The sequence below is a fragment of the Arachis ipaensis genome, chromosome B09 (genome assembly GCF_000816755.2).
Source record: "Arachis ipaensis cultivar K30076 chromosome B09, Araip1.1, whole genome shotgun sequence".
NCBI classification, from domain to species: Eukaryota; Viridiplantae; Streptophyta; class Magnoliopsida; order Fabales; family Fabaceae; genus Arachis; species Arachis ipaensis.
In genome coordinates, this window is record NC_029793.2 from 22,426,609 (window position 1) to 22,440,441 (window position 13,833).

General features: G+C 39.3%; 1 protein-coding gene across 1 annotated transcript; it reads right to left on the minus strand.

The window, feature by feature from the left end:
* LOC107616852 lies at positions 11,876-13,079 on the minus strand. Its single transcript, XM_016318759.2, has 2 exons — positions 12,674-13,079; positions 11,876-12,542 (listed from the first exon to the last, which is right to left on the minus strand). The coding sequence occupies exons 1-2, from the start codon at positions 12,842-12,844 to the stop codon at positions 12,246-12,248; spliced, it is 468 nt and encodes a 155-aa protein (XP_016174245.1). The 5' UTR covers positions 12,845-13,079; the 3' UTR covers positions 11,876-12,245.

Consider the following 13,833-nt stretch of genomic DNA (forward strand, 5'->3'; position numbering starts at 1 on the left):
AATAAAGTTAAAAATAAAGACCCTAATTACTAATATTCATATAATTCTTAAGATAGGTTTCTAATAATAAAAGTTATCACAGAGTTAAGATTAGGACTCAACAACCTTTATTTTAGGAGATGGATGCTCCTTCAATATGTGGGGTGTCTAGTCCCTCAAGGGAGAGCCTCTGGCGCTTCAGCTCCTGTAGCTCACGTCACTGGGCATTTTTCTAAACGCCTAGGATGCTGCAATTCTGGCGTTAAACGCCCAGAATGGTATCTTTACTGGCGTTAAACGCCCAGAATGATACCCATTATGGCGTTTAACGCCCAAAATACCCCTTACTGGCGTTTTCGTGCCAGTGAGCTCCTTTTCTCTGCTTTATGCTTTGAATCCTTCTGTAACTCTGTGAACTCCTGCAATTGATAATTAACCTTGAAGATAATTTAAATTAAACTCCTATAATTATTATTTAAATAACAAATAAAGTTTACTAATGGCTGGGATGCCTCCCAGCAAGCGCTTCTTTATTGTCTTTAGCTGGACTTTACTTAGCTTTAATCTAGTCTCAGTTTTGAGCATTCTTGCTCAACATTGCTTTCAAGATAATGCTTTACTCTTTGTCCATTAACAATGAACATTTTGTCAGAGTCAGCATCCTGAAGCTCTACATATCCATAGGGTGACACACTTGTGATCACATATGGTCCCCTCCACTGGGATTTTAATTTCCCAGGGAACAATCTGAGCATAGAGTTAAATAGCAGAACTTTCTGTCCTGACTCAAAGACTCTGGATGACAGTTTCTTGTCATGCCATCTTTTTGCTTTCTCTTTGTAAACTTTTGCATTTTCGAAAGCATTGAGCCTGAATTCCTCTAGCTCATTCAACTGGAGCAATCTTTTCTCTCCAGCTAACTTGGCATCAAAGTTTAGGAATCTGGTTGCCCAGTAGGCCTTGTGTTCCAGTTCCACTGGCAGGTGACAGGCTTTTCCATACACAAGCTGGTATGGAGAGGTCCCTATAGGAGTTTTAAATGCAGTTCTGTATGCCCATAGAGCATCATCCAGACTCCTTTCCCAGTCCTTTCTATGGGTACTTACAATCCGTTCCAGGATTTGTTTTAGTTCTCTATTTGAGACTTCAGCCTGCCCATTTGTCTGTGGATGATATGGAGTTGCCACTTTGTGGTTAATTCCATATCGGATCAGAGCAGAGTCAAGCTGTTTATTGCAGAAATGAGTCCATCCATCACTTATTAGTATTCTAGGGACACCAAATCTGCTGAAGATATGCTTCTGGAGGAACTTCAGCACTGTCTTACTATCATTAGTGGGTGTGGCAATTACCTCTACCCATTTAGATACATAGTCTACTACCACCAGAATGTAAATGTTTGAGTATGATGGTGGGAAAGGCCCCATGAAGTCAATAACCCATACATCAAACAACTCAATCTCTAAGATCCCTTGATGAGGTATGGCGTAACCATGAGGTAGATTACCAGCTCTCTGGCAACTGTCACAGTTACGTACAAACTCTCAGGAGTCCCTATAGAGGGTAGTCCAGTAGAAACCACATTGGAGAACTTTTGTGGCTGTTCGCTCACCTCCGAAATGTCCTCTATATTGTGATCCATGGCAATGCCATAGGATCTTTTGTGCCTCTTCTCTAGGCACGCATTTGCGGATCATTCCGTCTGCACATCTCTTGAAGAGATATGGTTCATCCCACAAGTAGTACTTTGCATCAGAAATTATTTTTTTTGTTTGCTGTCTACTGTACTCTTTGGGTATGAATCTCACAACCTTAAAGTTTGCAATGTCTGCAAACCATGGTATTTCCTGAATGGCAAAGAGTTGCTCATTCGAAAAGGTTTCAGAGATCTCAGTTAGGGGAAGAGATGCCCCTGCAACTGGTTCTATCTGGGACAGGTGATCAGCTACCTGGTTTTCTGTCCCTTTTCTGTCTCTTATTTCTATATCAAACTCTTGCAGAAGTAACACCCATCTTATGAGCCTGGGTTTTGAATCCTGCTTCGTGTGTAGATATTTAAGAGCAGCATGGTCAGTGTACACAATCACTTTTGATCTTACTAAATAGGATCTAAACTTGTCAATGGCATAAACCACTGCAAGCAGCTCTTTTTCTGTGGTTGTGTAATTTTTCTGTGCGTCATTTAGAACATGGCTACCATAGTAAATGACATGCAGAAGCTTGTTATGCCTTTGTCCCAATACTGCACCAATAGCATGGTCACTGGCATCACACATTAATTCGAATGGTAATATCCAGTCTGGTGCAGAAATGACAGGTGCTGTGACCAACTTAGCCTTTAGAATCTCAAAGGCCTACAAACACTATGTGTCAAAGACAAATGGTGTATCAGTAGCTAGTAGATTACTCAGAGGTTTTGCGATTCTTGAAAAATCCTTTATAAACCTCCTGTAGAATCCTGCATGTCCCAGAAAGCTTCTGATTGCCTTAACATTGGTGGGAGGTGGTAATTTTTCAATTACCTCTACCTTAGCTTGATCCACTTCTATTCCTTTGTTCAAAATTTTATGCCCAAGGACAATTCCTTCAGTCACCATAAAGTGACATTTTTCCCAGTTTAAAACCAGGTTAGTCTCTTGGCACCTTTTCAGAACAAGTGCTAGATGATCAAGACAGGAGCTGAATGAGTCTCTAAATACTGAGAAGTCATCCATGAAAACTTCCAAAAATTTTTCCACCATATCAGAGAAAATAGAGAGCATGCATCTCTGAAAGGTTGCAGGTGCATTGCACAGACCGAAAGGCATCCTTCTGTAGGCAAATATTCCAGATGGACATGTAAATGTTGTTTTCTCTTGATCCTGAGGATCTACTGCAATTTGGTTATAACCTGAATAGCCATCCAAAAAGCACTAATAGTCATGACCTGCTAGTCTTTCTAACATCTAGTCTATGAATGGTAAAGGAAAATGATCCTTTCTGGTGGCTGTATTGAGCCTTATGTAGTCAATACACATACACCACCCTGTAATTGTTCTTGTAGGAACTAGTTCATTCTTTTTATTGTGAACCACTGTCATGCCTCCCTTTTTGGGTATAACTTGGACAGGTCTCACCCATGGGCTATCAGAAATAGGATAAATAATCCAAGCCTCTAGTAATTTAGTGACCTCTTTCTGTACCACCTCCTTCATGGATGGATTCAGTCGCCTTTGTGGTTGAACCACTGGCTTAGCATCATCCTCTAATAAGATCTTGTGCATGCATCTGGCTGGGCTAATTCCCTTAAGGTCACTTATGGACCACCCAAGAGCTGTCTTGTGTGTCCTTAGCACCTAAAGTAGTGCTTTCTCTTCCTGTGGCTCTAAGGCAGAGCTTATGATCACAGGAAAAGTGCCATCCTCTCCCAGAAACGCATATTTCAGGGATGGTGGTAGTGGTTTGAGCTCGGGTTTAGGAGGCTTATCCTCTTTCTGAAGAGTTTTCAGAGGCTTTTCTGTTTCCTCTGGTTCCTCCAGATCAGCCTGAACATCTTTAAAGATGTCCTCTAGCTTTGATTCGAGACTCTCAGTCATATTGATCTCTTCCACCAAGGAGTCAATAATATCAACACTCATGCAGTCATTTGATGTGTCTAGATGCTGCATAGCTTTGACAATATTTAACTTGAACTCATCCTCATTGACTCTCAGGGTCACTTCCCCTTTTTGGACATCAATGAGAGTTCATCCAGTTGCTAAGAAGGGTCTTCCTAGAATGAGAGTTGCACTCTTGTGCTCCTCTATTTCCAGCACTACAAAGTCAGTGGGAAAGGCAAATGGCCCAACCTTGACAATCATGTCCTCAATTATGCCTGATGGATATTTAATGGAGCCATCAGCAAGTTGAAGACATATCCTGGTTGGTTTGACCTCTTCAGTCAAGCCAAGCTTTCTGATAGTAGATGCAGGGATTAGGTTGATACTTGTCCCAAGGTCACATAGAGCTATTTTGGTACAAGTACCCTATAATGTGCATGGTATCATAAAGCTTCCGGGATCCTTAAGCTTCTCTGGTAAGCTTGTTAGAATGACTGCACTGCATTCCTCAGTGAGAAAAACTTTTTCAGTTTCTCTCTAATCCTTCTTATGACTTAAGATATCTTTCATGAACTTAGCATAAGAGGGTATTTGCTCAAGTGCCTCTGCAAACAGAATCTTTATTTCAAGAGTCCTGAGATAATCTGCAAAGTGGGCAAATTGTTTATCCTGTTCCGCTTGGCGGAGTTTCTGAGGATAAGGCATTTTGGCTTTATATTCTTTAACCTTAGTTGCTGCAGGTTTATTTCTTACAGAGGCAGGTTGAGAAGCCTTCTTGAGGGAGTTATTATCAGCACTTGCAGGTGTCTGATCCCTCATTGGTGTTTGAATGCCAGGATAGGGAGATGGATGGGCGTTTAACGCCAGATTCCTACCCTTTTCTAGCGTTTGAACGCCAAAACTGGACATGGATTGGGCGTTTAACGCCAGATTCCTACCCTTTTTTGGTGTTTGAATGCCATAACTGGACATGGATTAAGCGTTTAACGCAAGTTTTTCACCCTTTTTTGGTGTTTGAATGCCAGAATTATTCCTCTCTGGGCTCTTACTATCCTCAGAGGGATTTTGGGCAGTGGTCTGCTCATCCTCTGTCAGTTGTTCCTTCCTTGACTTTCTGTTGCCTTGAGTTGAGACATTTAATGTCTTTCCTCTCCTTAATTGAACAGCTTGACATTCTTCTGTTATCTGTTTAGATAGCTGCTGTCTTGTTTGATCCAATTGTGCTTCCATATTCTGGTTAGCATTTTTAGTGTCTTAGAGCATCTCCTTGAATTCTGTGAACTATTTTGTTATAATAAGCAATTGCTGATTGAGTTCAGCAACTTGTTCTTGAGGACTAAGTTCAGTGGATACTGCTTTAGCCTCTTCTTTCAGGGAGGACTCACTACTTAAGTACAGATGCTGATTTCTAGCAACTGCATCAATGAGCTCTTGAGCCTCTTCAATTGTCTTTCTCATGTGTATAGATCCACCAGCTGAGTGATCTAGAGATATTTGAGCTTTTTCTGTAAGCACATAGTAAAAGATGTCTAACTGCACCCACTCTGAAAACATTTCAGAGGGGCATTTCCTTAGAATCCCTCTGTACCTCTCCCAGGCATTGTAAAGAGATTTATTATCCTCTTGTTTAAAGCCTTGGATGTCCAGCCTTAGCTGTGTCATCCTTTTTGGAGGGTAATATTGATTCAGGAATTTGTCTGACAACTGTTTCCATGTTCTTATACTTGCTGTGGGTTGGTTATTTAACCACCTCTTAGCTTGATCTTTTACAGCAAATGGAAATAGTAATAATCTGTAGACATCCTGATCCACTTCTTTATCACGTACTGTGTCAGCAATTTGTAAGAACTGTGCCAAAAACTCAGTAGGTTCTTCCTGTGGAAGACCGAAATACTGGCAATTTTGCTGCACCATGATAATGAGCTGAGGATTTAGCTCAAAACTGCTTACTTTGATGGGAGGTATGCAGATGCTACTCCCATATGCAGCCGTAATGGGGTTAGCATATGAACCCAGAGTCCTTCTGGACTGTTCATTTCCACTTAGGTCCATGATGGAGAAAAGAGAATTGATGTGAATTGCAAATAAAATATATTTTTATTTTTATTTTATTTAATTAAAAACAAACCGAATAAATAAAAAAAGAAATAAGATAAAATAATTAGAAATTAAACTGTAAATTTCGAAAACTAAAATAATTACTTAATTAAGAAGAATTGAAAAACTTTGGATATGACTTTTGAAAGGGATTTTGAATTTTGAAATTTCAAAACTAAAATAAGATAGAATAAAAAATTTTCTAAAATAAAAATCTGAATTTTTAAATGAAATTTTTGAAAATTCAATTAAATAAATATGAAAGATATTTTTGAATTTAATGAGGAAAGAGAAAAACAATAAAATGACACCAAACTTAGAATTTTTAGATCAAAACAAAGAAAACAAAAAGGAAAACTTTGAATATCAAGATGAACACTGAGAGCAACTTTTGAAAAAATTTTAAGAAAACAGAAACACAAAGGACACCAAACTTAAAAATTTTTATACTCTGAGCACTAATAATTCGAAAAAAAAATGAAAGAAAAATAAACTTATGTAATTGACACCAAACTTAAAATATGAAACAAAACTCAAACAGAAGACTAAATTATGAAGTTATTGGTTTTGAAAATTTTCAAAAATAATTTAGAAAAATAAAATAAGGATTTTAAAATTTTAACCAAAAACAATAATAGAAGACTCTAAACCAAAAAGAAAAATTTTTCCTAATCTAAGCAACAGAATAAACCGTCAGTTGTCTAAACTCGAACAATCCCCGGAAACGGTGCCAAAAACTTGGTGCACGAAATCACAATCACACTTTTTCAATTCCGCACAACTAACCAGCAAGTGCACTGGGTCGTCCAAGTAATACCTTACGTGAGTAAGGGTCGATCCCACGAAGATTGTCGGCTTGAAGCAAGCTATGGTTATCTTGTAACTCTTAGTCAGGATATCAATAATAATTCTCAGTTTTAATTGGAATGAGTAAAAGAACATGGATTAAATAATACTTGTTATGTAGTAGTGGAGAACAGGTTGAGGTTTTGGAGATGCTCTGTCTTCTGAATCTCTGCTTTCCTACTGTCTTCTTCTTCACGCACGCAAGGCTTCTTCCATGGCAAGCTGTATGTTGGTGGATCACCGTTGTCAATGGCTACCATCCTTCCTCTCAGTGAAAATGGTCCAGCTACGGGTTTCCTAGGGCTAATCATCTGTCGGTTCTCACTAGTGTTGGAATAAGATCCATTGATCCTTTTGCACACTGTCACTGTGCCCAACATTTGTGAGTTTGAAGCTCGTCACAGTCATCCCTTCCTGGATCCTACTCGGAATACCACAGACAAGGTTTAGACTTTCCGGATTTCAAGAATGCTGCCAATTGATTCTAGCTTATACCACGAAGACTCTGATCTCACATATTTGAATGCTCTGTTGTCAGGAGAGGCAATCAAACTCGTGAACCAGGAACCAAAGAGATACACACTCAATCTAAGGTAGAACGGAAGTGGTTGTCAAGCACGCATTTATAGGTTGAGAATGGTGATGAGTGTCACGGATCATCACATTCATCATGTTGAAGTGTGAGTGAATATCTTAGAATAGAAACAAGCGTGATCGAATGGAAAACAGTAGTAATTGCATTAATCCATCGAGACACAGCAGAGCTCCTCACCCCCAACTATAGAGTTTAGAGACTCATGCCGTAGAAGATACAAAATTCAGATGTAAAAATGTCATGAGGTACTGAATGAATCTCTAAAAGTAGTTTTTATACTAGACTAGTAACCTAGGTTTACAGAAAATGAGTAAGCTAAGATAGATAGTGCAGAAATCCACTTTCGGGGCCCACTTGGTGTGTGTTTGGGCTGAGCACGGAAGTTTTCATGTGCATAGGCTATTCCTGGCATTGAACTCCAGCTTTTGCGCCAGTTTGGGCGTTTAACTCCAACTTTTATGCCAGTTCTGGCGTTTAACGCCAGAAAAAGGTAAGGAGCTAGCGTTTAAACGCCAGTTTGCGCTACCAAATCTCGGGCCAAGTATGAACTATTATATATTTCTGGAAAGCCCAAGATATCTACTTTTCAACGCAATTGAGAGCGCATCAATTGGACTTCTGTAGCTCCAGAAAATCTATTTCGAGTGCAGGGAGGTCAAAATCCAACAACATCTGCAGTCCTTTCTTAGCCTCTGAATCAGATTTTTGCTCAGGTCTCTCAATTTCAGCCAGAAAATACCTAAAATTACAGAAAAACACACAAACTCATAGCAAAGTCCAAAAATGTGATTTTTGCATAAAAACTAATAAAAATATAATAAAAAGTAACTAAAACATACTAAAAACTACATGAAAAGAGTTCATTTGTCTCCATTGTGGCAAGCCGAGGCATATCAAGAGGTATTGTAGGTTCTTGAAAAGAGAACAATCAAGGGGAAGAAATGAAGACAAAGGTAAAGATAGTGATAAAGAGATTGCTGCTATTGTTTATGAAGATGTTCTTATCACATATGATGAAAATTATGTCAATCTTGTTTGTGATGATTCCACTTGGATTATGGACTCTGGTGCCTCATGTCATGTCACTCCGAGGCGTGAATTTTTCACTTCTTATACTATTGGAAGTTTTGGCAAGATAAAATTGGGAGATGAAGGAGTGTGTGATATCATTGGTATGGGTGATTTGTGGCTTGAAACTAACATGGGATGCAAGTTGCAGTTGAAGAATGTTAGGCATGCACCAGATATGCTGTTCAATCTCATTTCAGTGAAGGCATTGGATCAAGAGGGTTATTGCACTTCCTTTGGTAGTAAAAAATGTAAGATTACCAAAGGGGCTCTCATTGTTGCTAGAGAAAACAATAGTCTCACTACTCTCTACCGATTGCAAGCAAAGTTGTGCAAAGAAGATGTGAATGTAGCTGATGATTTCTCTTCTGATTTGTGGCACATACGTCTTGGCCAAGAAGCACTCACTTCCAGTGAAAGGTACAACTTTAAATACTTGCACTCATTATTTTGTTGGAAAGTATGCTAGAGTACCATTTCATAATTCTGGACTTCATAGGAGATCACATGTTCTAGATTTAGTTCACACTGATGTTTGCACTATGGATGCCAAGACACTAGGTGATGCATCATATTTTGTTACTTTTATTGATGATTATTCTCGAAATGTGTGGGCTTTTGTTTTGAAATCTAAAGACCAGGTGCTCAGAATCTTCAAACACTTTCATGCAAGTGTTGAAAGAGAAACAGGAAGGAAATTGAAATGTGTTCGAGCAGATAATGGTGGTGAATACAGGGTTCCGTTTGAAGAGTATTGTAAAGGACATGGAATCAAGCTTGAGAAGACGGTTCCTAAGAATCCTCAACATAATGGATTTACTGAGAGAATGAATCGTACTATCAATGATAGAGTCAGGTGTATGCTCTCTCATGCAAAGTTGCTTAAATCCTTTTGGGGTGAAGCGATGAGGACTGCAGTAGATCTGATCAACCTTTCTCCTTCAGTTCCATTAAATGGTGATGTTCCAGAGAAATTTTGGAGAGGGAAAGATGTCTCCTATAGTCACTTACGAGTGTTTGGCTGCAGGACTTTTGTTCACATTCCAAGAGATGAAAGGTCTAAACTTGATGGGAAGTCAAAGCAGTGTATCTTCATGGGTTATGGTCACGAAGACTTTGGTTACAGATTATGGGATCCGGTGAGCAAGAAGATAATTAGAAGCCGAGATGTGATTTTTCTTGAAGACCAAACTATTGAAGACTTGGAGAAGACAGATAAGCCTACAATAACTGTTAGACGTTCTACTGATGATGAACCTGGTCCTTCCATTAGACCTCCTATTGATGGGGGAGATGTACAAGTTGATAATGATGGTGATGATTTGCTTGATGAACCCACACCTCAACCTTGGGTGCCAGATGTTGAAGTTCCACCTCAACCACCAATTGAGCCTGAATTGAGAAGATCTACTAGAGAGCGTCATCCTTCTCAGAAATACTCTCCTCATGAGTATGTGATGAACACTGAGACTGGGGAGCTAGAGAGCTACCAGGAGGCTGTGTCTGATGCACATAAGGAAGATTGGTTGAAGGCCATGTAAGAAGAAATAAAATCCTTGCATGAGAATCATACTTTTGAATTGGTGAAGTTACCGAAGGGTAAGAGAGCATTCAAGAATAATGGGTGTTCAAGTTGAAAGCGGATGAAAATGTCTCATGGCCAAGGTACAAAGCTTGATTGGTTGTGAAAGGCTTTGAGCAAAAGAAAGATATTGATTTTGAGGAGATTTTCTCTCCAGTTGTGAAGATGTCCTCTATTCGAGTTGTGCTTGGATTGGCGGCTAGCTTGAATTTAGAGGTTGAGTAGCTTGATGTGAAGACTGCATTCCTTCACGGTGACATAGATAAAGAAATTTATATGGAGCAACCAGAGGGTTTTGAGGTTAAAGGAAAGGAGAACCTTATATGCAAGTTGAAGAAGATCTTATATGGGTTGAAGCAAGCGCCAAGGCAGTGGGTACACGAAGTTTGATTCTTTCATGGAAGGTCATGGATATAGTAAGACTTCTTCTGATCATTGTGTCTATGTTAAAAAATTCTTTGATGGTGATTTTATAATTCTCTTGCTCTATGTTAATGACATGTTGATTGTTGGTCATGACACTAGAAGATTGAAAGTCTTAAGAAAGACTTAAACAGATCCTTTGCTATGAAGGATTTGGGTCCTGCGAAGAAAATCCTTGGCATGAGTATCACTCGTGACAAGAAGAATGGGAAATTGTGGTTGTCGCAGCAGAAGTACATTGAGAAGTTTTAGAGAGGTTTAGCATGAGTAATTCCAAACCTGTTAGTACTCCACTTGCTAGTCATTTTAAGCTGAGTTCGCAGCAATGTCCTACAAGTGAGAAAGAGAAAGTAGAAATGAAGAAGATTCCATATGCATCTGCAGTTGGCAGTTTGATGTATGCTATGGTTTGCACCAGGCCGGATATTGCTCATGCAGTTGGAGTTGTTAGTCAGTTTCTCTCTAATCCTGGCAAGGAACACTGGCAAGCAGTGAAGTGGATTCTCAGATACCTCAATGATACTTCCAAAGTTTGTTTATGCTTTGGGAGTGGCCAACCTGTGTTGGATGGTTACACAGATGCAGATATAGCTGGGGATCTTGATTCAAGGAAGTCTACTTCTGGTTATATGATGACTTTTGCAGGGGGAGCTGTGTCGTGGCAATCTCGACTTCAAAAATGTGTTGCTTTGTCTACTACAGAGGCAGAATACATTGCTGTTATTGAAGCTTCTAAGGAACTCTTGTGGATGAAGAAGTTTTTACAAGAGTTAGGCATCAATCAAGAGAATTTTGTGTTATTTTGTGACAGTCAGAGTGCTATCCATCTCAGCAAGAATCCGACGTTTCATTCCAGATCGAAGCACATAGAGATGAGGTATCATTGGATACGTCAAGCGCTTGAGATGAAGTCATATGCACTTGAGAAGATCCATACTGATGATAATGGTTCAGATATGATGACTAAGAATTTACCTGCAGTGAAGTTTGATTCCTGCAAAGAGAAGGTGGACTTGGTGGAGCAGCCTATCCCCACTTGAGTTGGTGAGGGGGAGATTTGTTGGTGGGTCCCCAACCAAGTGGGGCCCACAGTTTTTAAAAGAAAAACAAATAATAAATAAATAAAAGAAGTGGCTAACAGCCACGGTGAGAGAGAAGAGTTTCATTCTTTTGAATGAAAAGAAACACGAAGCACAGCGTCGAAGGAGAAGAGAAATTGGGGGAAAAGGGCATGACAGCCTTAATCACATTGATCTGGTAAACTTGCTCCATTTCTTATGAAATTTTAGTATGTTATTCCTGGTGTAGAGATGAACATTAGGATATAACTTGCTAGTTATATTGCCTTCTCTTTTGGCTGATTTGAGATACCCACTTTGTGGAGGGTTTATGTTGATTCCATCAGTTTTGATGATGTATTTTATTGATTGTTGAGATGCCCTAGTGTCACTAGGAAGACTGTTTGTGTACCCATTATTCTGATAGTAAAAGATTTTTTTTCTGGACTAGGTCCCGTGGGTTTTTTGTCCCTCTTTTGGGGTTTTCCCACGTTAAAATTTGGTGTCTGGTTATTTAATTTCTGCCATTATATTTGCTGCTTGGAGTATCTTTGGTATTGCCTATTTAATCGCACAGGTTGTGGGAAAATTATTTTTGGTGCTTCCGCTGTTAGACAGGTTCTTGTTTTAAACCTGTGTTGAGGTTTTCCCAACACAATGCCCTCAGCAGTAGTGCTCTATACAATTTTTTCTTTTTTAATCAATACGATCTAGCCAGCTAGAAAATCAGATGCTCAATGTAGCATAATTTCTTAGACAACATATAGATTTTTTTCCCAAAAGAGACACAGAACTACAGAAGCATGTCTGCCAATCATCATAGACTATCCCAATTCTTCCACAAAAATAATAGCTTTCTTCAGCAGATACTCAATGAAACCTACCTCTGCTACTGCCAGACAGAGTGGCACAAATGGCATCAATGACGCCTGTTCTCATCTTTCTTCAATTTTCAAGATACTAAACCTAAATGAACTAACACATTCAAGAAACAAAAAGAAACCAACTTCTACAGAAAGCTACAGTGATGGACAAATTAGCACTAATAACCTAGAATTATCACTTTCCAATCCAAGATTCACATAACCAAATTTAATCACAAGGGACAAGGAACAAAAGATCATCAAATAACCCTGATTTGAAACTGTTAATAACCCCAACAACGAGTCAACTATTAACAAGAAACACAAGAATACATTACAATACAAAGTGAAGACTATACCGTCTTCTCTTCGATTCCAAATTGAAAGATCCGAATGTTCTTTGATCAAAGAAACTCCAGATTTTCTTTCAGATAGGGCTCTGGACACAAGTATCTGCACCAATTTGCAATCCTCATAAATTCCAAGTCAAGCTTTTAATACCAACAATAACACTAAGAATAAAACAATAATGAGAACAACAATCAAGAACAGAAACAGCAATGATGAGTTTGAGAAGAAGTTACCGGAGAGACTGTTGTTGTTGTTGCCGGAGAATAAGTTACCAAAGGAGGTGGCGGAGAGAAATGAACTACGTGACAAGGAGAAATGGCGGATTTGGACGGCAAGGCGACGATCTGCAACAAAGGAGTGAGCGAAGGAGGTGGCACGAGGCGACGGTGAGAAAAGAACAGCATGACAATGAGAAAGTCAGATCTAGACGGTCATGAGACGATCTGCGAACTCAGACAATGCCAACGCTGCCGAGATCTCAAAGACGAAGACGACGACGCCGAGACCTCAGAAGACGACGGCGAAGAGACCTCAGGAGACGGTGCTATGCTTTCGGCGGGTAACTTAGTAATTGTTTGGAGAAGATGAGAATGGTGTCGGCGAATTGAGTTAGGGTTTGCAAGGGTATTTTAGTAACTCTTTTATTTTATTTAAATTAGTAACCGATTTAGCGACCATTGCATTAGTGACCGAACAATTTTTTACCCTATTTTTCTATCGGTTGCAAAATCGATCGCTAAATTAAAAAATATCGACCGATTTAGTGACCAACTTTATTCTGGTTGTATAATAAACTTATCGGTTGCTAATTCGGTTGCTATTAGTGACCATTGCCTTAGCGACCGAATTAGTGGCCAAACAAATTTTCACCCTATTTCTCTAACGGTTGCAAAATCAGTCGCGAAATTAAAAAATAGCAATCGATTTTGTGACAAAAAATCCCAAAGTCATTTCTTCTCTTGTTTTGGTTGCTAATTCGGTCACTAAATTAAAAAAAAAAAGCGACCGATTTAGCGACCAACTTTATTCTGGTTGTATAATAAACTTATCGGTCGCTAATTCAATTGCTATTAGTGACTGATTTTGTGGGTCGCTAAAATCGGTCACTGAATATAATTTAGCGACCAATTTTTTCCTGGTCCTCGAAATTCTATATTGGTCGCAAAATCAGTCGCTATTAGCAACCAATTTTTTCGGTCGCTATTTACATGTTCTGCTATGTTTCAAAAATGTTATTAAAACTTTTATGATTAGGGGTGGCAACGGGGCGGGTAGGGGCGGTAATTACCCGCCCCGAGCGGGTAGGGGCGGGGTGGGTACCCGCGGGTTCGGGTAGTGTTGCCACCCCTATTTATGATTCACAACACGAAAAGATAAGTATTACACAAGAAGA

What these genes read in the sequence shown, in the direction of transcription:
- LOC107616852 (XM_016318759.2), bottom strand. Translation starts at nt 12,844, where the DNA reads ATGCTGTTCTTTTCTCACCGTCGCCTCGTGCCACCTCCTTCGCTCACT. An exon ending in CAACAACAACAGTCTCTCCG is followed by an intron (nt 12,543 to 12,673) that starts GTAACTTCTTCT and finishes AAATTGGTGCAG; the next exon opens with ATACTTGTGTCCAGAGCCCT.